This window comes from Mobula hypostoma, chromosome 1 (assembly GCF_963921235.1).
Source record: "Mobula hypostoma chromosome 1, sMobHyp1.1, whole genome shotgun sequence".
Lineage (NCBI taxonomy): Eukaryota > Metazoa > Chordata > Chondrichthyes > Myliobatiformes > Myliobatidae > Mobula > Mobula hypostoma.
This window is the reverse complement of record NC_086097.1, coordinates 201,266,423-201,294,208: the sequence shown is the minus strand read 5'-3', so window position 1 is coordinate 201,294,208 and position 27,786 is coordinate 201,266,423. Positions and strand designations below refer to the sequence as shown.

Genomic DNA, 27,786 nt, shown 5'->3' with positions numbered 1-27,786 from the left:
ATGGTTCACACTATTACCAAATATCATTTTTATTCTGCTAATGTTGCAATTTTTTATATTTTTAATTTAACTGTATGTCTCTTTTGTCTATACTATGTCTATAATGTGTAAGGTATATGCAGAATACTATCAGGAGTCTGTAAAGGCATTTAGGCTATATGACTAAAATCTGCAATAACTACCTGAAAAGTCTTTGATTTCATAAATCATTATTGAAAATCAACTTTTCAGTCTTATCTAATTTCTTTAAGGCCAACTCTAGATCTGACAGAGTTCAAGCACAACAGCGCTACAAACCTCATCACCAATCTTAAGTCTGAGCTTGCAATAGCTAAAAGAAGGTGGGCACTTATGGAGGAAGAGTATCAGAAGTTGCTTCAGGAAAGAAGAGAGGAACAGAAAAAAGTAACAGTAAGTACAGACGATGAGTTAAGTCAATTGCCAGTCATTCCATTTGCACTGAGTATGGTGTTTTTATGTAAAAGAAGAATATTGATGTTGGAAACACTTGAATCCATGTCGTCATATTAAAGAATATGTAAGCTGCACATGGACAGCACTGGAGATCAGAGTTTATTTGTTTATTTAACATTACAACACAGAGTAGGTCTTTCCAGCCCTTCGAGGCACGCCGGCCCAGTAACCCCACAACCCCGATTAACCTTAACCTAATCACAGGACAATTTACAATGGCCCATTAACTTACCCAGTACATCTTTGGACTGTGAGAGGAAACCAGAGCACTTGGGAACCCAAGTGGAACGCATGCGTTCCACAGGACAAAGAGTCCTTACAGATCTGTGCTGGAATTGAACTCCAAACTCTGAAATGCCCCGAGCCATAATTGTGTTGCACTAACTATTGCGTTCCCATGGTGCTGGAAGCTGAATATAGGTCACTGGATCTGGAAGCCCATGTCTGTGTGCTATGTCATCCGTGGGCTATCAGATACTTGGGTCTCTGGATACCTTGAACCTGTACTTTTGCGGTCAAATGCTAAAATATGAGTGGACTTGGCAATCTGATGCCAGCACATCTGTTATTAGTTCCATGCCTGTACTAACCATTAAGCCCATTTAGTCTCCAGCTTTATGTCAAGATTGACTGGTGAAAAAGTTGAATGCAGCTAAGTGTTTGTTATTTTACTTCATTTTAATCATTTGGCAGTCTTACTCTATCTGATTAAATTTGAACTTTCTGAAGAATTTTTATGGTTAAATTTTTAATCTATTGAATATAAAATTATGGAAAATATATAATACAGGAGATCATATAGCCCATTAAGTCCATCCTTATTAAAAAAAAACAGCTAATCTCTTGTTCCATCTGGTTTTGCACTCACAGTCTTGCACATAATGACTCTTCAAACACACATGCAGTAATAGTTTCCAAATGTTATAACCGTATCAGTACACTCTGGACGTTCAGCTTCAGAATGCACTGCCTAACACTATGAGTCCGCAGAAGTTTATGGATGCTTGTCAGGTATGAGGGATCAGCTTGTTTAGCTCTCTCATCTATAAAAGATAAGAATGGGTGGATAAGGGCCACAAGGCAACAAGTCTGGTTGAGGATGATAAATTAATTATTTCTCTGTGTCTCTTTACTATCTTCAGTTTTCCATAATATCATTCTGTGTAAGTATCTTCTGTTCTATCTTTGTAACTTGCCCACAGTGAGGCATCTAATATGCATTGTCAAACATGTTTCCTTATGAGGTGATGTGCTCTAGCTTCATACTGTAATCATTTAGAGGTAAACAAACCCTCTTCATTCTGCCATGGTGCGTACGTGCATATTGTCAACTAACTGGTGGAACTTAGCATTTTGTAATAGCTATAGTTTTTTTGTCTTGTTTTGTTATTCTTTGATGGAAATCATATAAATAAAACTGTTTTTTACCATCATTTTGCGTGTTTATTCACGCTTAGCAAAAATTACCTCTTTTAACCATAATTATCATCTATCTCTCATTGACAGTTAGCAACTGTTTTGCAATATAGTAGCAATTAGATTGCATGAGATCATGTTTGTACATGAGCTCACAGGAATACAGAGTAGTTCCTTATTTCATCAGGTTGCTGATTTTGGGCAAGCTTTGCCACAAAGTGGCTAAGGTGAAGTTTAAAGGAGATGAACAATCTGAATGGGAATTGACCCACTCTTATATTCATTCAGATAAGCAGAATTGGATAATTCAAGCCATGTGTTACTTAATTAAGTTAAAAATTATACTTAGCATGTTTATGATTCAATTTGCTGTATTACCATAAAATGCAGGAATTCAAAAAATTCATTTTAGGCACTGGAGCAACACAGACAGTCAACGTTTTGGGTTGAGACCCTTCATTGGGACTAAAGAAAGAGCGATAGTGAGTATAAAGAGATGAAGAGAAGGGGTGGAAAAGGAACTAGCAGGAGATAGGTGAATCCAGGTGAGTGGGTAATAGATAGATGAAGGTGGGAATGATGTCAGAAGCTGGGAGGCAATATATGGAAGCGACAAAGAGTTGAAGATGATGTAATTTAATAGGAGAGAAAGGTGGAGCATTGAAGAAAGGGAGAGAGATGGGGAGGAGAATTGGTGGGAGAAATGGGTTGGTGATGGGCAGTTAGAGAGAGAAGGATAGGGGAGGGGAAAAACATAGGGACATTGGCCGCTTTGTCGACCATCTCCAAATCCATCCACCATTCCAGCCAGTATCTCCCAGTGGCCAGCCATTTCAAATGCACTTCATATTCCCACATTGACATGCCTGTCCATCATCTCCATCACTACCAGGTCATGACCAAATGATCATTAGAGAAACAATAGCTCATTCTGCTGGGCAGTTCAGTCTGGGAGCATGAACATCAAATCCTCAAACTTCCAGTAATGGTTCCCCCTTTGTCCTTTTATCACTTTTTCTTATTTTTCTCTCTCCTCCTGATCCGACTGATCTCTGTCACACTGTATCATGCCCCTCACCCTCCCTTTGCATCTGCCCATCATCCACACACTCCACCCAACGGTTCCCCTCTTCCTTCCTTCCCTTTGTTCCATGCTTCACTTATTAAATTTCATCATCTTCAGCCCTTTTTCACTTCTAACTACCACCTCCCACTTTCTGGAATTATATCTGCCCTCATTTGCCTGTCACTTCTCCTCACCTGGATTCGCTTATCTAGTTCTTGCTCTACTTCATCCCCCCTTTATACTAGCTACCTACCTTTTCTTCCAGTCCATTTGAAGAATCTTGACTCAAAATGTCGATTGACCATTTCCCTCCATAGATGCCACCGAACCTGATGAGCTTCTCCAGTGCCTTTTCTGTTGTTCCAGATTCCAGCATCTGCAATCTCTTGTGTCAACAGTTTGTATTAAGTAATTTTTATTTTTATTAAGTAAGCATTGCACTTGTATTTTATTTTTTTGAAGGAAGTAACTGATGATATATTTTTCTTGTCATCTTACTTGGGTTATTGTATTGGTGAACATGAAATTTGTAATGTTGGGCATCTATTGTTCATCTTGTGGAAGTACGGGGATTAGGCACAGTATAATGAATGATTTTGAAAGTTAATGCTCTCATGCTTGATGCTAAATGTTTGAACAATGTGTAACCAGCAAGAAGAGCCTTTTACTATCATTATCAGAAAGGCTAACCTATTTTGAACTTGCCATGACTGCTTGGTGCTTTCTGCTGTAGCAATTAGCTGATTGCTGTTTTAGGTCGAGTGGCAGGTACAAAAAGCCTTTTTTTGGTAACTTGAGGTTCCTGCCAAACAGGTGCTGGCAGTCATTAGTGCATTAGCAGGTACTCTCCTTAAAATTAAGAATGTTGGAGATCAGACAACATGCAAAGCAGGACAGGATACTAGAAGATGGAGAATGTAAACTGACAAAAATCTCTCAGCATATTTGCTCATGGTGTTCTGTTTAAACCTCAATGAGGAATGATCTGTGAGATGGCTGGGCTTCCATAAGGGCACCTGTACTGTGATATACCACGTGCTACAGCAGCAACTGTAACCTTTGAGTAAGGCAAGGACCAATTTGTCAACATGGTTAAGACAACCAACATGGTCTGACTCAGACCAGACTGCAAAGGAAAATGTTTGGAATTCACAATTGGGTAGCTGAGGTTAGTTATGTTTTTTTTTCATCAAACAAAGCTATCTGTGTCAACATTTTATCCTCCATTAGCAGAAATCAGCACATGGATTGTATATTTCCCCTGGTGTAGTGTGCCATTTGCAACTTCAAGGAAAGAACATTCAGGAAGCCACAATCATCCCCTTCGGGCTAATTTACTGAGGGTAATGTCGTCTTGCAAATCCCTCTGTAATCATAAATCATTATAGAAGCAGTCTAAGTTTGCGAGCTTTTGTAGCCACATTTTGATGGTGAGTAGTCTGACCTGCGCTGCAATGTCAGGCAGCATATGCTATATTGTGCTTGCGGTTCTAATTGTGTGTAAATGGGATACATCACCATTCTCAAACAGGCTTTCCAGCACGATCCCCACTACTCCAGGAATCTAATTGTGTATACCGTCAATCTACTCCTGTGGCTTGCCCCATTGAAATAAAAATATGAGGAACCTGTACCAACATGCAAGTGTAACCTTCCCCTCCAGAAACTGGCACCTATGTTTTGCTTGCTAATCATGTACAATCCTGACTCTGTCATTTCCACAAGTTTATACACTATGCTAGAATCTAAGGTGGCGTTGTAAGTGTGAAACTGAATGATAGCTGCCATCAACATTGTTGATTTGCTGCTTGGATTGCACTCTTGGATATGTGGGGTAAAATTGTGTTTTGGGAAGTGGTTTATAGAAATAAATTTTACAAGCTTACACATTCAGTAACTGGTAAGACTGCAAGGAAAGGTGCAATCGAGAAAGAGGTAGTTGTCAGTAGCTGATTAACTACTGATACACAGAGTGTATATTGTATGAAGAGGATGTTTCCTATGGTGAGGGAGTTTTGGTCCAGAGGGAACAGCCTCAGAATAGAAGGACGTCCCTTTAGAACAGAGATGAGGAGGAATTTCTTTAACCACAGAATGGTGAAACTGTGGAATTCATTACTACAGATGCCCGTGGAGGCCAAGTCATAGGATATATTTTGAGTGGAGGTTGACAGGTTCTTGATTAATAAGGGCATCAACGGTTACAGGAAGAGAGCTGTAGAATGGGGTTGAGAGGGATGGTAAGTCAGCCATGGTGCAATAGCAGCGCAGGCTCGTTTGAGGCATAGTTCTACTCCTATATCTTGCTAAGTTTAAGGACACATTTCCAGCGGTTCTAGTCCATGCCCCTGAATGCGGCTTCAGAAAGGCATTTTTAATGACGGCCAGAGTTGCATCCTTCAGAGGACTTAGAACACACCGATACAAGAAACCTCTCCGGTTTGTTCAAGCAACACACATCAAAGTTGCTGGTGAACGCAGCAGGCCAGGCAGCATCTCTAGGAAGAGGTACAGTCGACGTTTCGGGCCGGACTAACTGAAGGAAGAGCTAGTAAGAAATTTGAAAGTGGAAGGGGGAGGGGGAGATCCAAAATGATATGAGAAGACAGGAGGGGGAGGGATGGAGCCAAGAGCTGGACAGTTAATTGGCAAAAGGGATGTGAGAGAATCATGGGACAGGAGGCCCAGGGAGAAGTAAAGGGGGGAGGGGGGAAAAAAACCCAGAGGATGGGCAAAGGGTATAGTCAGAGGGGCAGAGGGAGAAAAAGGAGAGAGAGAGAAGGAATGTGTGTGTATATAAATAAATAACGGATGGGGTACGAGGGGGAGGTGGGGCAATAGTGAAAGTTAGAGAAGTCAATGTTCATGCCATCAGGTTGGAGGCTACCCAGACGGAATATAAGTTGCTGTTCCTCCAACCTGAGTGTGGCTTCATCTTAACAGTAGAGGAGGCCATGGATAGACATATCAGAATGGGAGTGGGATGTGGAATTAAAATGTGTGGCCACTGGGAGATCCTGCTTTCTCTGGCGGACAGAGCATAGGTGTTCAGCAAAACAATCTCCCAGTCTGCGTCAGGCCTCACCAGTATATAGAAGGCCATATCGGGAGCACCGGACGCAGTATATCAGCCCAGCCAACTCACAGGTGAAGTGTCGCCTCACCTGGAAGGACTGTCTGGGGCTCTGAATGGTGGTAAGGGAGAAAGTGTAAGGGCATGTGTAGCACTTGTTCCGCTTACAAGGATAAGTGCCAGGAGGGAGATCAGTGGGGAGGACGAATGGACAAGAGAGTCGCGGAGGGAGCGATCCCTGTGGAAAGCAGAGAGAGTGAGGGAGGGAAAGATGTGCTTAGTTGGAGGTGGCAAAAGTTACGGAGAATAATATGTTGGACCCGGAGGCTGGTGGGGTGGTAGGTGAGGACCAGGAGAGCCCTATTCCCTAGTGGGGTGACGGGAGGATGGAGTGAGAGCAGATGTGCGTGAAATGGGGAAGATGCATTTGAGAGCAGAGTTGATGGTGGAGGAAGGGAAGCCCCTTTCTTTAAAAAAGGACATCTCCCTTGTCCTGGAATGAAAAGCCTCATCCTGAGAGCAGATGCGGCGGAGTTGGAGGAATCGCGAGAAAGGGATGGCATTTTTGCAAGAGACAGGGTGAGAAGAGGAATAGTCGAGATAGCTGTGAGAGTCAGTAGGCTTATAGTCTCCCTCCTGGCACTTATCCTTGTAAGTGGAACAAGTGCTACACATGCCCTTACACTTCCTCCCTTACCACCATTCAGGGCCCCAGACAGTCCTTCCAGGTGAGGCGACACTTCACCTGTGAGTCGGCTGGGGTGATATACTGCGTCCGCTGCTCCCGATGTGGCCTTCTATATATTGGCGAGACCCAATGCAGACTGGGAGATCGTTTTGCTGAACACCTATGCTCTGTCCGCCAGAGAAAGCAGGATCTCCCAGTGGCCACACATTTTAATTCCACATCCCATTCCCATTCTGATATGTCTATGCACGGCCTCCTCTACTGTAAAGATGAAACCACACTCAGGTTGGTGGAACCACACCTTATATTAGGTGTGGGTAGCCTCCAACCTGACGGCATGAACATTGACTTCTTTAACTTCTGTTAATGCCCCACCTCCCCCTCGTACCCCATCCGTTATTTATTTATATACCTGTATAATAGGTCCAGTGTCAGTTCGGCGGCCTCGGATGGGAGTCTCAGCACTCACGACCCGGTGTCGACTCGACCTCGGCTGGGTGTCTCCGCGCTCACTAATTCACAGTTGCTATTAGTGATAGGAGTCGGAGGCCTTTCCAGTGACAAATGGCGTCAAACAAGGCTGCGTTCTTGCCCCGACTCTGTTCGGTATGGTATTCTCTGCCATGCTGACAGATGCCTTCCGTAACTACAAAGAAGGAATCCACGTCAGGTACAGGACTGATGGCAGGTTGTTCAACCTTAGGCGCCTGCAGGCAGTTACAAAGGTGCGAGAGACTGTCATCAGAGACTTCTTGTTTGCTGATGACTGCGCACTCAACGCCAGCACAGAGCAGGAGATGCAGCGTGAAATGGACTGCTTCTCACAAGCCTGCGACAACTTCGGTCTCACAATCAGCACCCAAAAGACTGAAGTTATGTACCAGCCTGCCCCAGGAAAGCCATACCAGGAGCCGCGCATCACGGTGAAGGGCCAGAACCTCCAGGCAGTCGACAACTTCACCTACCTGGGCAGCATACTCTCTCGTGCAGTGAACATAGACGCTGAGGTCAACAACAGGATTGCTAAAGCCAGCGCCGCCTTTGGGAGACTCCGTGAGAACGTCTGGGAGCGGAGAGGACTCAGCCTTACCACCAAGCTGAAGGTCTACTGTCCAGTGGTCCTTACCATCCTCCTTTACGCCAGCGAGACCTGGACTGTCTATAGCAGACACGCCAAACAGCTCAACCACTTTCACCTGAGCTGTCTCCGCAGACTCCTCCACATCAGGTGGCAGGACAAAGTCCCCGACATGGAAATCCTGGAACGAGCTGGGCTCTGCAGCGTCTACACCCTCCTGCTGAAAGCCCAAGCCAGGTGGGCTGGATGTGTGGTCAGAATGCCAGACAGCCGATTGCCTAAGCAGCTGCTGTACGGAGAACTGTGTCAGGGCAAGCGCTCAGTCGGGGGGGGCAGAAGAAACGTTACAAAGACTGCCTTAAAGCGTCCCTCAAAGGCCTGGGTGTCAACATCAACACGTGGGAGACGCTTGCCCTCGACCGTCCAGCTTGGCGCAGCAAGATCACCACAGGAGCCCGTGCAGCTGAAGTCAGGCGCATCATCGAGGTGCAACGAAAGCGTGCTGTGCGCAAGGCCTGAGCAGCATTCACTGCCACGACAGCACCCACCCACTTGTGTCCCACATGTGGGTGAGCCTTCAGGGCCCGGATTGGCCTCATCAGTCACCTCCGGACCCACAGCCACCAATCTCCCATTTGACTTTGAAGCTATGGTCATCTTCAACTACGAAGGACGAACAACAACAACAATTTATATACACACATTCTTTCTCTCTCTCTCCTTTTTCTCCCTCTGTCCCTCTGACTATACCCCTTGCCCATCCTCTGGGTTTTTTTCCCCCCCTCCCCTCTTTCCTTCTCCCTGGGCCTCCTGTCCCATGATTCTCTCATATCCCTTTTGCCAATCACCTGTCCAGCTCTTGGCTCCATCCTTCCCCCTCCTGTCTTCTCCCATCATTTTGGATCTCCCCCCACCCCACTTTCAAATCTCTTACTAGCTCTTCCTTTAGTTAGTCCCGACGCAGGGTCTCGGCCCAAAACATCAACTGTACCTCTTCCTAGAGATGCTGCCTGGCCTGCTGCATTCACCAGCAACATTGATGTGTGTTGCTTGAATTTCCAGCATCTGTAGAATTCCTCGTGTCTCTCCGGTTTGTTGCTGTGTTTCAGGTAATACATCACCTCATCTAGTGGAAATGAAGAGTGTCAGCGGAAGGTCTTACAATGCACTTTGATGAAATTGCAATTATGGTTGAATAGCTGGCAGAGTATGCAGACTCTGAGATAAGGGTGCAGTATGTCCAACAGTGATGTGTGAGATTGTGTGTTAGAGGATATGAATGATAAGAATGAGTTCTGGTTGAAAGGTATTGATGGTCGGAAATACATCCAATCCTTGGGGGCTGCAGTACTGGTGTATAACTCCAGGGCTATTGCTTTGAAAGCCTCTGGGTATCCTGATACCCGGTGGTTAGAGGGTATCCTCTTTGTCTCCTCAGGTCCCACAGTATCATGTCCAAAGTATTGAATAAATAACAGATTAATTCCCCAGATGTGAAATGGAATTAATTTATTTATTTTCCCTTAAAACCCGAGTTATTTAACTATCATCAGAATTTAGATATTATCCACAAGTACATCTCAGAATTATTCAGATTCATAATAAGGTGTGGACTTAGCTATCATTTACTCTGTTGTGTACCTTTCATTCACTCTTGACTCTTGAATCGATTCTATTTCACATGAAGTTGATCCTACAGCACAGTCCAATCTTCTGGGATTCCACACGTTGTAATGGACCTGATGAACGATTAGAGAGCTCCATGGACTCACACCATGGAGAATAATGAAGTAATTAAAAATACTTCAAAACTTTTCACAAGTATTGATAAACATTGATAACTTTGACACATAACAAAGTTAGGCTCTTGTCAGTTGTCAAAATATTCCCATGGATGGGTTTCTTCTGACTCACTAACATCAATTTCATTATTCAATATCTTGCTTCATTTGTCACCTCAACCATCTGGGTTATTGAGGCTAGTCTTACTGATTTGCTTAAGATAATTTTGGAGGAGTGGAGTACAGGTAGTGAGTATGAGTGGCTGATAATGTGAGCTTGAAATATAGTTAGAAGAAGCTCAAATAGAGCATAAATGATTAGATGGACCAGTTTGGTCAAGTTATTTGTTTCTGTGCTGTAAATTATGTATAAATCCTTGTTATTGCAAGACTTCAAGGTACTTTTCCCCTTATATGTTAATAAACCTGAAGAAAAACTCAATTTTGGAGGGAAATTTTGTACCCTGTCTATAAAGCATCAGCCTTTTTTATTCCATTTCCTGCACCACTGCTCTCCTGAAGAATTACGCCATACCAGAAGCATCTCCTACTTGATTTCATAGAGATGAGAGACTATGGGGAGGCTATTCATTGAATATCAGAGTTGAGCAAGTGTTGTTTATACTGAAGTATCTTTCTCACTATAGATCACAGATCAGTGATCAAGAACGGATAACTGTTTTATTTTTCTCTTTGTTAATCCAGTAGCACTGAGGATAGTGGCAGAAACGCACCTGCTGCCCAATAGAATTAGTTCATACCCAATCTAGGAATTGAACTTGGACTTCAAATGGTTTATGTTGAAGTGAACAATGGATTTGCCTATTAAATTTTCAGAACTACTGTTAATCATCATCAGTGTGTTTTGATAATTTGCCCACAGCAACTAGTTAGAAAATGTAATTGAAAAGAACAGAATTATCTAGTTAGAGTTTTGAGATAGTCAATAGCCACAGTCTCTCCGATATTCATTTTTCATAAATGATAAACATAAGGTGAGGTGATTGATTATATAAACTAGTGCTCTTGTGTAGATGCAGCATGAAAGAATAGATCTCAGGGCACTGTTGCTTTATGATTTGCAAAAATGCACTCACTGACATTTGTGGAACATGATATCTTTGCTGCACCATTATGTGTGTAGCTACAAGATTTACACTAGAATGGGTGTAAAGAAATAGTGTTTCATTGGCCATCTGATATAGAAATACGGTAGGTTTTAGAGAAGAATGTTCAGAAACCTGTAGAAAATATTTAACTATTTATCTAATTTTATTTCTTTTTTCATTCCTTTTTTCTACCATTCCAGTATTATTTCCACAAATTATCTTCCCCAGACAAAGCAGATGGTTGACCTCATGTAACACATATCTAGATGAGCGGAAATTAATTTATAAAAAGACATGTTTGAACAGTGGATGAAGTGCATGGCAGTCCTTTTCCCATCTTCCTCAAAAGAACCTGACTAAGCTAGTGAAGCGCACTATTTAAAGAAAGCTGGAGTGTGACTTTCAATCACTGTTGAGATTTGAGGGCTCCCAGTCAAATTCAATGTTCTAATGCAATAGTAGTCATTACTTTTTCTATAGGAGTGAAACTGAGTTAATTCATAACATTGTACTAATATCATAGCATTTGTTGAATTAATAAAACTGATAGTTTTTTAAAAATTTCCGTGTGTGTATAATGGTTCCTTAGTCTCTTAAGGTTAGTAATGGCTTTTTTTTGTGAAGTGAGATGTGTGTTTCTCTGTTTCTGAGCATGGACTGTGTCCATCAATACATATAAGCTGTAAACAGGGACAGTATTAAACTGTGGTTGAGGAATAAATATCTTTATTTGCATCAGTAGAAAATCTCTGTTGCCTTATGGCATTTAGCTGTGGTGAGTGCCCTCCACAAACCTGATAATGCCAGTGTCAGTGAGCCATGTGAGTTGTCTCCACAGGCTGTAAATTGGATCCCCTCAGTGACCAGTTAATGTTTTATATTTTCAATGCATGTTTTACTTTTTTCACAGCAGCTAGAATATTTAGCAAAATAAAAATTTAAAATGATTTTTGGTAATACTGTCATGTTAATTTTTTATAGTTAAAAGGGTTTATTTAAATCAAGAAGACTGCTAGTCTCAAACTCTGAATCTGAAAGATTACTAACAGCCACAGCTACTTGCTTGATGAGAGAGTCACATTGCTTATCTAATGTGGAAACTCCATGTGGTATATAGTTTCATTAAACGGTGATCAAGAATACATTAGTTCAAAAGATGAAGAGGCAGTGAAGCTCAATCCACCACATATCTCTGTGCAACAACTTTAAATGGGTTATTGAGGTGCAAAAGATTTGAGAGTGAACAATTCTACAGTTGGAGGATGCTAATGCCTGAACTTGTGAAGAATTTTACTCACTTTTTATGCGGATGGTTATATAAGGAATTATGGTACTGTAGAAATCTAGGGACAGCATAATATAATATGAATGCAGTTATGTAATGTAAAACTAAAGAAATCTGCGAAATATGAAAACATTTTTACTGGCAATAACTGTTCTTTTCATTGTTGGTGTGCAATGTCAAGAGCATATGACTTTTCAAATTGTAGAACTAAAAGTTAATTGAGATTATCATTGCCATGCTGTTCGATGTTCACTTTAGAAAAGTCTAATTTACGGGAGGACTTCCGGGTCATCAAGGGAATGGCGGCGTAAGGAAAAGGTCTCTCGACAAAAAAGAAGGTAAACTGCCCCAAAATCGAATTTAGACAAATACTTAATATTGCATAACTATATTAATAAAAGGGGCAAGGATGATGTCTAAGAACAAGAATAAAAAGTCTGCTTCGAAGGCTGATAAACATAAAGAGATGCAGCAAGGCGAAGGGCCTAGCTCTCCCACGGCAAGCCAGGACAGAGATAATGAGGGGGAATCGGTGACTCTGTCTTTGATTCTCGGAGAGATTCACGAGTTCCGACAAGATAACAGCAAACAGCTGGAAGATATTAAAGGAGAAATAGTAAAAACTAACTCGTGGATAGATGAAGCCGAAGCGAGGATTGTTGGAATTGAAGAGAAGCTACAAAATGCCGAGGAAGTGATAGCAGAAATGCTGAAGCTACAAGACCAACTAATAGATCAAGAAGGCCGCTCGAGAAGGGAAAATGTGAGGATCTACGGAGTTCCCGAAGGAACCGAAGGTAAACCCGGATTGATGATTCCCTTCGTGGAGAAGCTGCTTAGAGAGAACCTTGATATACCGGCCGCAAAAGACCTACAGATAGAAAGGGCTCACCGTGCGTTGGCACCACAGCCTCCGGCAGGCACCCAGCCCAGATCGATTCTGATCAGATTTCTCAGTTACAGAACGAAGGAAGAAGTGCTTAAAAGAGCATGGCAAAAGAAAGGTTTCATGTGGAACAACTGTAAAATCAGTTTAGACCACGACTACGCACCGGGGATTTTTGCCAGACGGAAGGAATATACGGAAACACGGAGAGTCCTGAAGGAAAACAACATCAGATTCCAGACCCTGTATCCAGCTCGGCTGAGAGTCTTTTACGACGAAGGGACAAAAACTTACGCTACGGTGGAGGAGGCAACGTCGGACCTGGCGGACCGGGGACTACCTATTAAAGTTATCACCCAACCGGAGTCGCTACTGGAGAGGATTCGGCAGAAGTCGTGGCAGTTAGTGGGGCGAGGATGCTCCACTCGAACCAGAGTGTCAAACTACAAGGAAAAGCTGCAAATATTCAGATGCGAATGTACAGAGAATACAGATTAATTAAGAGAAATGACTGAAAAGAGTAAATCGGACTTAAAAGTAAAATGAAAACTGGTAACTGAAAATAATCTAGGCGGAATAACTTGAATGATAGCAATATGGTCGAGACATAAATAGGAGAAAATTCTCTATGATTATTCAAACTGCTGAGGGCCCTCTAACACAGGGTGAAGATAGAGGTTATCCCTCTGAACTGAGGCGGGTCGGTGCTCAGGCCTCACTGTGGGAGGTCGGGGAAAATTTTCAAAGAAAAGTCTAATTTACTTTCAATCTTTTGTAATTAATCAATTTACTTAAAATATTAAAGATACAGATGCTTGTAGATTGTTTGATTATAAATACATTTTCGGTTACTATTCATGATGAAGAATTTCTGGCAATGGATAATAGAATATGGTTCATATATTGAAAGACAAAATTCTTATGTATTAATTTCAGCAAGTGTGGCCTATGTTTCTTTGAAACAATTACCGGAAATTTAATGAGATTCTTTCACTTATGAATGTATGAAATTCCCTTTGTGATATCAACCTGGAAGTAATGGCATGCCACAAATTTGCAAAGTTATAGGTATAACATGGTAAATATACATGGTATTTTGAATGATATTTTCAACACATGGTAATTAAAAGTGATTTTACAATCTTTTTAATTATTTTCTTCTCAGCATTCTCATTCCACAGACTTGCATTTTGGATGACATTAGTATTTGAGACGCTTTAAAGGAGTGGACATAACATAAAAAAAAATTCTCACAGCTACTTTGCTAGTCCTTAAGATCAGAGCTGTTTTCATCTTTGACCTCAACTTCACTTTACTTCTGATTCCCTTAAACATCAAAAATCTATTTTCGTAAGACATAAATATGCTTAATGACTCCAGATTCACAGCTCTCTGGGGTAGAGAATTCTACAGATTCATGGATAAAAAATTCCTACCCTTGCAATCATACCTGCAGCTGCAGAGAAGGGGCAGATCTGCACTGAAAGTCACAGTTGCTATGAATTGTTATGCCTCCAATTTATTCCAGGATGACACTTGAGTCATTAGTGACATTTCTCAATTTGCACCACACTTACATAGGAGAAGTAATGGCTACTCTATTCTCAGAGATGACCTGAGATATTAACATCTTTTGTCTTTTGTTTTAGATTTCTTACACCACAGTTCCTTGATTTACTAGTACAAGAATCAAGTTGCTAACTGGAATTTTAGATTTCCTCCATTGTACTTGCCACAAAGTTCAAAGTAGATTAAAGTTCAAAGTAGATTGAGGCAAGGGGAGAAAAAAACCAGAGGACATGGGTTAAGGGTGAGGGGGGAAAAGTTTAAAGGGAACATTAGGATGGGCTTCTTCACACAGAGAGTGGTGGGAGTATGGAATGAGCTGCCAGACGAGGTTGTAAATGCAGGTTCTTTTTTAACATTTAAGAATAAATTGGATAGATACATGGATGGGAGGTGTATGGAGGGATATGGTCTGTGTGCAGGTCAGTGGGACTAGGCAGAAAATGGTTCGGCACAGTCAAGAAGGACCAAAGGGCCTGTTTCTGTGCTGTAGTTTCTATGGTTTCTATGATGACAGATATAGAGTCAATGAAAAGCACGGCAAAGAAACAGGCCAATTAGCCCATCTACTCTGCATGGAACCAGATAAGCTGCCTAGTCCCATCAACCTGCACTGGATCATAGCCTATACCCCTACTATCCATATATCCAAACTTCTCAAACGTTGAAATCAAGTTTGCATGCACCACTTGGACTGGCAGCTGGTTCCACGTTCTCACAACCCTCAAAGTGAAGAAGTTTCCCCTCATGTTCCCCTTAAACTTTTTACCTTTCACCCTTAACCCATGACCTCTAGTTGTAGTCCCACCCAACCTCAGTGGAAAAAAGTCTGCTTGCATTTACCCTATCTATACTCCTCAAAATTTTGTATACCTTTATCATATCTCCCCTCAGTCTTCTAAATTCTAGAGAATAAAGTTCTAACCTATTTAATCTTTCCTTATAGTTCAGGTCCTCCAGTCCCAGCAACATCTTTGTAAATATTCCATGTAATCTTTCAATCTTTTTTACAACTTTCCTGTAGATAGGTGAGCAAAACGCACACAATACTCCAGATTATGCCTCATTAACATCTTAAACAACTTCAGCATAACACCTCATCAACTGTACTTAGTACTTTGATTTATGAAGGCCAATGTGCCAAAAGCTTTCTTTATGACCCTATCTATCTGTGACACCACTCTCAATGAATTATGTATTCCCAGATCCCTTTGTTCTACCACACTCGTCAATGCCCTTGTGCTCACTGTGTAGGACCTGGTTGGTCCTACCAAAGTGCAACCCCCCACACTTGTCTGCATTAAATTCCATCTGTCATTCTTTAGCCCATTTTTCCAGTTAGTCAAGATCTCACTGCAAGCTACGATAGTCTTCCTTGCTGCCCACGACACCCCCAATCTTGTTGTCATCTGCAAACTTGCCATTCCAGATCACCATATTTTCATCCAAATTATTGATATAAATGACAAACAACAATGGAGCCAGTACTGATCACGGCAGCACTCCACTAATCACAGGCCGCCAGTCAGAGAAGGAACCATCTACTACCACTGTCTGGATTCTCCCACAAAGCCAATGTCTAATCCAATTTACTACCTCATCTTAAATGCTGAGCGACTGAATCTTCTTGACCAACCTCCCATGTGTTATCTTGTCACGTTCCTTGCTAAAGTCTTTGTAGACAACATCCACTGCCTTGACTTTCCTGGTAACTTCCTCGAAAAACTCTATAAGATTGGTTAGAAATGATGTACCGCACACAAAACCATGCTGACTATCCCTGATCAGTCCCTGCCCGTCTAAATATTCATATATCTGGTCCCTTAGAATACCTTCCAATAACTTTCCCACAACTGATATCTGGCTCACCAGCCTATAATTTCCTGGTTTATTTTTAGAGCCTTTCTTAAATAGCGGAAAAACATTGGCTATCATCCAATACTCTGGTACCTCAGATGTCGCTAATGATGATTTAAATACCTCTGCTAAGGCCCCTGCAATTTTTGCACATGCCTCCTGTAATGTCTGAGGGAACACCTTGTTGGGCCCCCTTGGGGACTTATCCACTCTAATTTGCTTTAAGACAGCGAACACCTCCTCCTCTGTCATCTGTATGGGGTCCAAAATTTCACTGCTACATTGCCTCACATCTATAGACTCTGTAATCCCCCTCCTAAGTAAATACAGATGCAGAATATCCATTTAAGATCTCCCCCATCTCTTTTGGCTCTATGCATAGATTGCAATTTTGATCTTCCAGAGGACCAATTTTATCCCTTGCAATCCTTTTGCTCTAAACATATTTGTAGAATGCCTTCAGATTCTCCTTCATCTGTTGGTAGAATCTCAGGTGGTGACAAGACGGCGTACAGGAGTGAGATATGCCAACTAGTGGAGTGGTGCCACAGCAACAACCTGGCACTCAACATCAGTAAGATGAAAGAGCTGATTGTGGACTTCAGGAAGGGTAAGATGGAGGAACACATATCAATCCTCATAGAGGGATCAGAGGTGGAGAGAGTGAACAGTTTCAACTTCCTGGGTGTCAAGATCTCTGAGGATCTAACCTGGTCCCACATATCGATGTAGTTATAAAGAAGTCAAGGCAGCAGCTATACTTTATTAGGAGTTTGAAGAGATTTGGCATGTCAACAAATACACTCAAGAACTTCTATAGTTGTGCCGTGGAGAGCATTCTGACAGGCTGCATCACTGTCTGGTATGGAAGGGCTACTGCACGAGACCGAAAGAAGCTGCAGAAGGTTGTAAATCTAGTCAGCTCCATCTTGGGTACTAGCCTACAAAGTACCCAGGACATCTTTAGGGAACGGTGTCTCAAAAAGGCAGTGGCCATTATTAAAGACTTACAGCACCCAGGGCATGCCCTTTTCTCACTGTTACCATCAGATAGGAGGTACAGAAGCCTGAAGGCACACATTCAGCGATTCAGGAACAGCTTCTTCCCCTCTGCCATCTGATTCCAAAATGGACATTGAGTCTTTGGACACTACCTCACATTTTTTTAATGTACAGTATCTCTGTTTTTACACTTAAAAAAAAATCTATTCAATATATGTAATTGATTTACTTGTTTTTTTTTTCTCGGCTAGATTATGTATTGCATTGAACTGCTGCTGCTAAGTTAACAAATTTCACGTCATATGCCGGTGATAATAAACCTGATTCTGATTCATCTTTTCTGCTAGGGAAACCTCATGCCTCTTTTAGCCCTCCTGATTTCCTTCCTAAGTGTTCTCTTGTATTTCTTATACTCTGTAAGTAACTTATCTGTGTGTTGTGCACCTCCTTTTTTTCTTAACCAGGGCCTCAATATCTCTTGAAAATCAAGGTTATCTAAACTTATTATCCTTACCTTTTATTCTGCCTGGCACATGCAAGATTTTGTGCTCTCAAAATTTCACTTTTGAAGGCCTCCACTTACCAACTATACCTTTGCCAGAAAATAGCCTGTCCCAATCCTTTCTGATAGCATCAAAACTGACCTTTCTCCAATTTAGAATCTCAACTCGCAGACCAGGCCTTTCATTTTCCAAATTTACTTTGAAACTATTATGATCACTAGATGCAAAATGTTCCTCTATGCAAAGTCTGTACCACTCCTGTCTCATTCCCTAACAGCAGATCAAGTATCACACACTCTCTCATTGGGACTTCAATGTACTGATTAAGAAAACTTTCATGAACACATTTGACAAACACTATGCCACCTAGTGTACTTACAGTGTGGGAGTCTTAGTCAATATGCGGAAAGTTAAAATTACCTACTGTAACAATCTAAGTTTCTGGCAACAGTCTTCAATCTCTCTACAGATTAGTTCCTCTAAATCCTGTGGACTCTTGGGTGGTCTATAATATAACCTCATTTACGTGGTTATACATTTCTTATTCCTCAGTTCCACCCATAAAGCCTCACTAGCTGAGTTCTCCAGTCTGTCCTGACAGAGCATTACCATGACATTTTGCCTGACTAGTATTGTCAACCCTTCCCGCTCTGTCATGTCTAAAACAAAGGAACACTGGAATATTGAGCTGCCAGTCCTGCCCCTTCTGCAACCAAGTCTCACCAATGTCTACAATATCATAATTCCATGTGTTGATCCATGCCCTGAGCTCGTGTGCCTTTCCTACAATACTTATTGCATTGCAATATATGCAGCTCAGAATATTATTCGCACCATGCTCAATCCTTAGATTTTTGACTTTGTCTGAGGTCTTAACAACCGCTCCACTATCTGTTCTGACACTCTGGTTCCCATCCCCCTACAGCTCTAGTTAAGATCCCTGTGCAGCACTAGCAAACCTTCCCACTCGGATATTAAACCCCCTCCAATTAAAGTGCAAACCGTCTCTTTTGTACAGGTCCCATCTTCCCTGGAAGAGAGCCCAATGATCCAAAAATCTGATGCCCTCCATCCTACACTAACAGCCTAGCCACGTGCTAAACTGATCTTCCTCAGAATGTGACATGGGTAGAAATCCTGAGATTAAAACCTGGAGGTCCTGTCTTTTAATTTAGCACATAACTCCCTGAATTCAGTATGCATAACCTTGTCACTCTTCCTACCTGTGTCGTTGCTGTCATTAGTACATTGGTATGACATATACCATACCTCCGGCTATTCACCATCCCTCTTAAGAAGGCTGAGGACTCGATCCAAGATGTACTAGACCCTTGCATCTGGGAGGCATTATACCATCTGGAAATCTCATTCTTGTCCACAGAACCTCCTTTTTGTTCCCCTAACTAATGATTAGATTAGCTTAGATTATGAGGACACACATTCCTCTTTTATTGTCATTTAGTAATGCATGCATTAAGAAATGATACAAAGTTCCTCCAGAATGATATCACAGAAACACAAGACAAACCGACTGAAAACCTGACAAAAACCACATAATTATAACATATAGTTACAACAGTGCAAAGCAATACCGTAATTTGACGAAGAGCAGACCATGGGCACGGTAAAAGAATGTCTCAAAGTCTCTTGAAAGTCCCATCATCTCATGCAGACGGTAGAAGGAAGAAAAAACTCTTCCTGCCATGAGCTTTCAGCGCCGCAAACTTGGCAATGCAGCATCCTGGAAGCACCCAACCACAGCCGACTCTTGAGTCCGTCCGAAAACTTGGAGCCTCCAACCAGCCCTCCGACACCAAGCACCGAGCACCATCTCTGCCAAGCGCTTCGACTCCAGCCTCGGCAACAAGCAATAGGGAAAGCCGTGGATTTGGGGCCTTCCCCTCCGGAGATTCTCGATCGCACAGTAGCAGCGGCAGTGAAGCAGGCATTTCAGAAGTTTTCTCCAGGTGTTCCTCCGTGCTTCTCACGTCTGTCTCCATCAAATCAGGATTGTGCATGGCCCCTAGTTAACACATAGGATATCACTTTGGAGCGGCCGTGCTCACTGTGTCGCGCCGCCATCTTCTCCTCCGTCACGTCACCTGTTAACACAACACACCTCTTTCCCCCTTCCCTTCTGAGTCACAGTTAGACTCAGTGCCAGAGACCTGACCACTGTGTTTCCGCTTTTCAGTTTTACATGTTCATCCTTTATCTGCATTAGGGAGCAAGCTGCAGAGGAGCAGGAAGAGGAGAGTTGAGGAACAGTGGAAGAAGCAGCAGTGATTCCATTTCAGGGAGTCAGGGAGTGACTGATGACATTGAATTTAAAGAGAGTCCAGAGGACCTACTTCCAAATCAAACTCCTCAGAGAATAAAGCAATCCAACCATGTTTACATCACATCTTGATCATCATTCAGGCATGTCTGTTGAATAGCAAATAAAGTACTTGATTTACAAGTGTGAGAAAATTACCATTTCCAATGAGAGGGAATCTAGCTATTCCTCTGCATCTTTAAATTACGTACATTAACTTTACATAAACCACAAACACTATCATTCTGTAGGTTACCATAGTCTAGAATTGAATTGAATTGAATTGACTTTATTACCTACATCCTTCATATACATGAGGAATAAAAATCTCTATGTTATGTCTCTGTCTAATTTATATTAATTTGTAATAAGTAGTATGTACATCAGTAAATATAACCTAGAAATACAATTGTATCAGCATGAATTAATCAGTCTGATGGCCTGGTGGAATAAGTTGGCCTGTTGATCCTGGCTTTTATGTTGCGGTACCGTTTCCCAGATGGTAGCAATTGGAACAGTTTGTGGTTGGGGTAACTTGGCTCCCCAATGATCCTTTAGGCCCTTTTTACACACCCGTCTTTGTAGTTGTCCTGAATAGTGGGAAGTTCACATCTACAGATGCACTGGGCTGTCCGCACCCCTCTCTGCAGAGTCCTGCAATTGAGTGAAGTACAGTTCCTGTACCAGGCAGTGATGTAGCCAGTCAGGATGCTCTCAGTTGTGCCCCTATAGAAAGTTCTTAGGACTTGGGGTCCCATACCAAACATCTTCAATCATCTGAAGTGAAGGAGGCGCTGTTGCGCTTTTTTTTTAACCATACAGCCGATGGGTACAGATCACGTGATGTCTATGTCAAGGAACTGAAGGATATTCACCCTCTCAACCTCATATCCACTGATGTCAATAGGAGTTAGCCTGTCTCCATTCCTCCTGTAGTCTACAACCAGCTCCTTTGTTTTTGTGATATTGAGGGAGAGGTTGTTTTCTTGACACCACCGTGTCTGGGTGATAACTTCTTCTCTCTAGGCTGCCTTGTTATTATTTGAGATTAGGCCAATCGATGTACTGTCATCAGCAAATTTAATTAGCAGATTGGGGCTCTGGGTGGCAACACAGTCATGGGTATACAGAGCGTTTTTTTTATGCCATGGACTAATACCATTAAGCAAGGGGTCCATGAACCCCAGTTTGGAACCCCTGGTCTAGACGATTAACTGGACCATTCACAACATGGTGTCGATTTGAGTAGGTCAAAATGTTATGATTCTATAAGGACACTCAAGGACAGCTTTAATCCTGCATATATCAGACATTTGAACAAACGCTTCAATCCTAAAAGATGAACTTTTGATCTCCCAATTTACCTCACTGTAACCTTTGCACATTTTGTGACTACCTTCACTGTGCTTTCTCTGCAGCATGATATTCAAAATTGTGTCTTTTTTACTTTAGCTCGGGACTTGGAGCTGTTATACCCATCAACCATCAGGCTCTTAAACCAGGGAGATAATTTCAAACACCCAAACACTGAACTGATTCTACAGCCTATAGACTCACTTTTAAGGACTTGACAACATGTGTTGATATTTATTGTTTTTTTTCTTTTCTTTTTGTATTTGGACCGTTTATTGTCTTTTGCACATTGGTTGTTTGTCTATTTGTGTCGTATGTGGTTCATCTTTGGTTCTATTGTATTTCTTTCTATTTACTGTGAATGTTCACAGTAAAAGGAATCACTGGATTGCATATGGTAACATATGTACTTTGATAATAAATTTAGTTTAAACTTTGAATTTTGTAAAAGGAACAACAGTAAAGCAATACCAATCTACTTACTTTGCACCATTTACAAGGATTAAGTTAGCAATGTGATAGAAAACTCTCCACTCAAATCAGTAAATATTATTCTCAAACAATATCCCAGTGCCTTGATTTCATCTAGGACCCTAATCCTAAGATCTCCAAAGATCTGGATCTCCAAAAGTTAATTGTTTAGCTGCCATTCTCCATTTTCAAATTCCACTTTTACTAATTTCTTTGGCACTGAGAGAGTAAAGGTTATAGACAATAGACAATAGGTGCAGAAGTAGACCATTCGGCCTTTCGAGCCTGCACCACCATTCTGAGATCATGGCTGATCATCTACTATCAATACCCGGTTCCTGCCTTGTTCCCATAACCCTTGATTCCCCTATCTATAAGATACCTATCTAGCTTCTTCTTGAAAGCATCCAGAGAATTGGCCTCCACTGCCTTCTGAGGCAGGGTGTTCCACACCTCCACAACTCTCTGGGAGAAGAAGTTCCTCCTCAACTCTGTCCTAAATGACCTACCCCTTATTCTTAAACCATGCCCTCTGGTACTGGACTCTCCCAGCATCTGGAACATATTTCCTGCCTCTATCTTGTCCAATCACTTAATAATCTTATATGTCTCAATCAGATCCCCCCTCAATCTCCTTAATTCCAGCGTGTACAAGCCCAGTCTCTCTAACCTCTCTGCGCAAGACAGTCCGGACATCCCAGGAATTAACCTAGTGAACCTACGCTGCACCTCCTCCACAGCCAGGATGTCCTTCCTTAACCCTGGAGACCAAAACTGCACACAATACTCCAGGTGTGGTCTCACCAGGGCCCTGTACAAATGCAAAAGGATTTCCTTGCTCTTGTACTCAATTCCCTTTGTAATAAAGGCCAACATTCCATTAGCCTTCTTATCTGCCTGCTATACTTGCTCATTCACCTTCAGAGACTGATGAACAAGTACTCCTAGATCTCTTTGTATTTCACCCTTACCTAACTCCACACCATTCAGATAATAATCTGCCTTCCTGATCTTGCTCCCAAAGTGAATAACCTCACACTTATTCACATTAAACGCCATCTGCCAAGTTTCTGCCCACTCACCCAGCCTATCCGAGTCACCTTGAATTCTCCTAACATCCTCATCACATGTCACACTGCCACCCAGCTTAGTATCATCAGCAAACTTGCTGATGTTATTCACAATGCCTTCCTCTAAATCATTGATGTAAATCGTAAACAGCTGTGGTCCCGTTACCTAGCCCTGTGGCACCCCACTAGTCACCACCTGCCATTCCGAGAAACACCCATTCACTGCTACCTTTTGCTTTCTATCTGCCAACCAGTTTTCTATCCATGTCAGTATCCTCCCCCCAATGCCATGAGCTCTAATTTTACCCACCAATCTCCTATGTGGTACCTTATCAAATGCCTTCTGAAAGTCAAGGTACACCATATCCATGGATCTCCCGTGTCTATCTTCCTGGTTACATCCTCGAAAAACTCCAGTAGATTAGTCAAACATGATTTGCCCTTGGTAAATCCATGCTGGCTTGGCCCAATCCTATCACTGCTATCAAGATATGCCGCTATTTCATCTTTAATAATGGACTCTAGCATCTTCCCCACTACTGATATTAGGCTAACAGGGCGATAGTTCTCTGTTTTCCTGGCAGGGAGATTAGCGAGGGCTACTGAGGTGACTTTAAACTAGAATGGTTGGGGGGTGGGAATCAAATTAAAGAGGCTAGGCTTGAGGAGGTTAGTTCACAACAGGGGGATGGGAACCAGTGCAGAGAGACAGAGGAGTGTAAAGTGAGGGTAGAAGCAAAAAGTACTAAGGAGAAGAGTAAAAGTGGCAGGCTGACAAATCCAAGGCAAGCATTAAAAAGGGCCACTTTTCAACATAATTGTATAAGGGCTAAGAAACTTGTAAAAGAGCGCCTGAAGGCTTTGTGTGTCAATGCAAGGAGCATTCGTAATAAGGTGGATGAATTGAAAGTGCAGATTGTTATTAATGATTATGATATAGTTGGGATCACAGAGACATGGCTCCAGGGTGACCAAAGATGGGAGCTCAACGTTCAGGGATGTTCAATATTCAGGAGGGATAGACATGAAGGAAGGGGAGGTGGGGTGGCGTTGCTGGTTAAAGAAGAGATTAACGCAATAGAAAGGAAGGACATAAGCCGGGGAAGATGTGGAATCGATATGGGTAGAGCTGCGTAACACTAAGGGGCAGAAGACGCTGGTGGGAGTTGTGTACAGGCCACCTAACAGTAGTAGTGAGGTCGGAGATGGTATTAAACAGGAAATTAGAAATGTGTGCAATAAAGGAACAGCAGTTATAATGGGTGACTTCAATCTACATGTAGATTGGGTGAACCAAATTGGTAAAGGTGCTGAGGAAGAAGATTTCTCGGAATGTATGCGGGATGGTTTTTTGAACCAACATGTCGAGGAACCAACTAGAGAGCAGGCTATTCTGGACTGGGTTTTGAGCAATGAGGAAGGGTTAATTAGCAATCTTGTCGTGAGAGGCCCCTTGGGTAAGAGTGACCATAATATGGTGGAGTTCTTCATTAAAATGGAGAGTGACATAGTTAATTCAGAAACAAAGGTTCTGAACTTAAAGAGGGGTAACTTTGAAGGTATGAGACGTGAATTAGCTAAGATAGACTGGCAAATGACACTTAAAGGATTGACGGTGGATATGCAATGGCAAGCATTTAAAGGTTGCATGGATGAACTACAACAATTGTTCATCCCAGTTTGGCAAAAGAATAAATCAAGGAAGGTAGTGCACCCGTGGCTGACAAGAGAAATTAGGGATAGTATCAATTCCAAAGAAGAAGCATACAAATTAGCCAGAGAAAGTGGCTCACCTGAGGACTGGGAGAAATTCAGAGTTCAGCAGAGGAGGACAAAGGGCTTAATTAGGAAGGGGAAAAAAGATTATGAGAGAAAACTGGCAGGGAACATAAAAACTGACTGTAAAAGCTTTTATAGATATGTAAAAAGGAAAAGACTGGTAAAGACAAATGTAGGTCCCCTACAGACAGAAACAGGTGAATTGATTATGGGGAGCAAGGACATGGCAGACCAATTGAATAATTACTTTGGTTCTGTCTTCACTAAGGAGGACATAAATAATCTTCCAGAAATATTAGGGGACAGAGGGTCCAGTGAGATGGAGGAACTGAGCGAAATACTTGTTAGTAAGGAAGTGGTGTTAGGTAAATTGAAGGGATTGAAGGCAGATAAATCCCCAGGGCCAGATGGTCTGCATCCTAGAGTGCTTAAGGAAGTAGCCCAAGAAATAGTGGATACATTAGTGATAATTTTTCAAAACTCGTTAGATTCTGGACTAGTTCCTGAGGATTGGAGGGTGGCTAATGTAACCCCACTTTTTAAAAAAGGAGGGAGAGAGAAACCGGGGAATTATAGACCGGTTAGCCTAACGTCGGTGGTGGGGAAACCGCTGGAGTCAGTTATCAAGGATGTGATAACAGCACATTTGGAAAGCGGTGAAATGATCGGACAAAGTCAGCATGGATTTGTGAAAGGAAAATCATGTCTGACGAATCTCATAGAATTTTTTGAGGATGTAACCAGTAGAGTGGATAGGGGAAAACCAGTGGATGTGGTATATTTGGATTTTCAAAAGGCTTTCGACAGGGTCCCACACAGGAGATTAGTGTGCAAACTTAAAGCACACGGTATTGGGGGTAAGGTATTGATGTGGATGGAGAATTGGTTAGCAGACAGGAAGCAAAGAGTGGGAATAAACGGGACCTTTTCAGAATGGCAGGCAGTGACTAGTGGGGTACCGCAAGGCTCAGTGCTGGGACCCCAGTTGTTTACAATATATATTAATGACTTGGATGAGGGAATTAAATGCAGCATCTCCAAGTTTGCAGATGACACGAAGCTGGGTGGCAGTGTTAGCTGTGAGGAGGATGCTAAGAGGATGCAGAGTGACTTGGATAGGTTGGGTGAGTGGGCAAATTCGTGGCAGATGCAATTTAATGTGATAAATGTGAAGTTATCCACTTTGGTGGCAAAAATAGGAAAACAGGTTATTATCTGAATGGTGGCCGATTAGGAAAAGGGGAGGTGCAACGAGACCTGGGTGTCATTATACACCAGTCATTGAAAGTGGGCATGCAGGTACAGCAGGCGGTGAAAAAGGCGAATGGTATGCTGGCATTTATAGCGAGAGGATTCCAGTACAGGAGCAGGGAGGTACTACTGCAGTTGTACAAGGCCTTGGTGAGACTACACCTGGAATATTGTGTGCAGTTTTGGTCCCCTAATCTGAGGAAAGACATCCTTGCCATAGAGGGAGTACAAAGAAGGTTCACCAGATTGATTCCTGGGATGGCAGGACTTTCATATGAAGAAAGACTGGATGAACTGGGCTTGTACTCGTTGGAAATTAGAAGATTGAGGGGGGATCTGATTGAAACGTATAAAATCCTAAAGGGATTGGACAGGCTAGATGCAGGAAGATTGTTCCCGATGTTGGGGAAGTCCAGAACAAGGGGTCACAGTTTGAGGATAAAGGGGAATCCTTTTAGGACTGAGATTAGGAAAAACTTCTTCACACAGAGAGTGGTGAATCTGTAGAATTCTCTGCCACAGGAAACAGTTGAGGCCAGTTCATTGGCTATATTTAAGAGGGAGTTAGATATGGCCCTTGTGGCTACGGGGATCAGGGGATATGGAGGGAAGGCTGGGGCGGGGTTCTGAGTTGGATGATCAGCCATGATTATAATAAATGGCGGTGCAGGCTCGAAGGGCCAAATGGCCTACTCCTGCACCTATTTTCTATGTTTCTATGTTTTTTCCCTCCCTCCTTTCTTAAAAAGTGGAATAACATTAGCCATTCGCCAATCCTCAGGAACTGATCCTGAATCTGAGGAACATTGGAAAATGATCACCAATGCATCCACAATTTCCAGAGCCACCTCCTTTAGTACCCTAGGATGCAGACCATCTGGACCTGGGAATTTGTTAGCCTTCAGTCCCTTCAGTCTACTCATCACCGTTTCCTTCCTAAGGTCAACCTGTTTCAGTTCTTCTGTTACTCTATGTCCTTGGCCCATCCATACATCTGGGAGATTGCTTGTGTCTTCCCAAGGGAAGACAGATCCAAAGTACTTATTAAATTCGTCTGCCATTTCTCTTTTTCCCATAACAATTTCTCCCAATTCATTCTTCAAGGGCCCAACATTGTTCTTAACTATCTTCCTTCTCTTCACATACCTAAAAAAACTTTTGCTATCCTCCTTTATATTCCTAGTTAGCTTGCGTTCATACCTCATTTTTTCTCCCCGTATTGCCTTTTTAGTTAAGTTCTGTTGCTCCTTAAAAATTTCCCAATCATCCGTCTTCCCACTCACCTTAGCTCTGTTATACTTCTTTTTTAATGCTATGCTATCTCTGAATTCCTTTGTCAACCGCTGTGGCCACTTTCCCCTCTTTGAATCTTTCCTTCTCCGGGCGATGAACTGATTTTGCACCTTGTTAGCAGAGGTAAAGGAAGGTAATTTTGGCTGATCTTATGAATTATAACTCAGTCTGTCAATCTCAAGATAGACATTGATAGATTGAAGTATAGGTGGGTTAGTGCAAGAAAGGGGCATTGAATTAAAAGTTCATTCTGATCTGGCACTTGGAGCTGAAAAGCCCAATTCTGTTTCACTTTTTATGGTTCTTTTTAAGTGCAATGTTGACACAGCCTCATATTTCCATATTCATGTTCCATTTTTAGCTCATCTTTAGTTTCCAATTACAATATGATCTGGTCATTAACCCAGCGTAAAGACATCCAGATTTAACTTCCTCAGTTTTCTTCAACTTAGGTTCTATTATCATCCC

The 27,786-nt window shown here is 42.2% G+C and overlaps 1 protein-coding gene across 1 annotated transcript in view; it reads left to right on the top strand.

Annotated features, from left to right (window-relative positions):
* Positions 1–27,786, top strand: part of LOC134342938 (coiled-coil domain-containing protein 178) — a 361,847-nt gene that overhangs the window by 138,062 nt on the left and 195,999 nt on the right. The window contains exon 17 of the mRNA XM_063041651.1: positions 252–411. Coding sequence (XP_062897721.1) covers positions 252–411 — 160 coding nt within the window. The remainder of the gene's footprint in view (positions 1–251; positions 412–27,786) is intronic.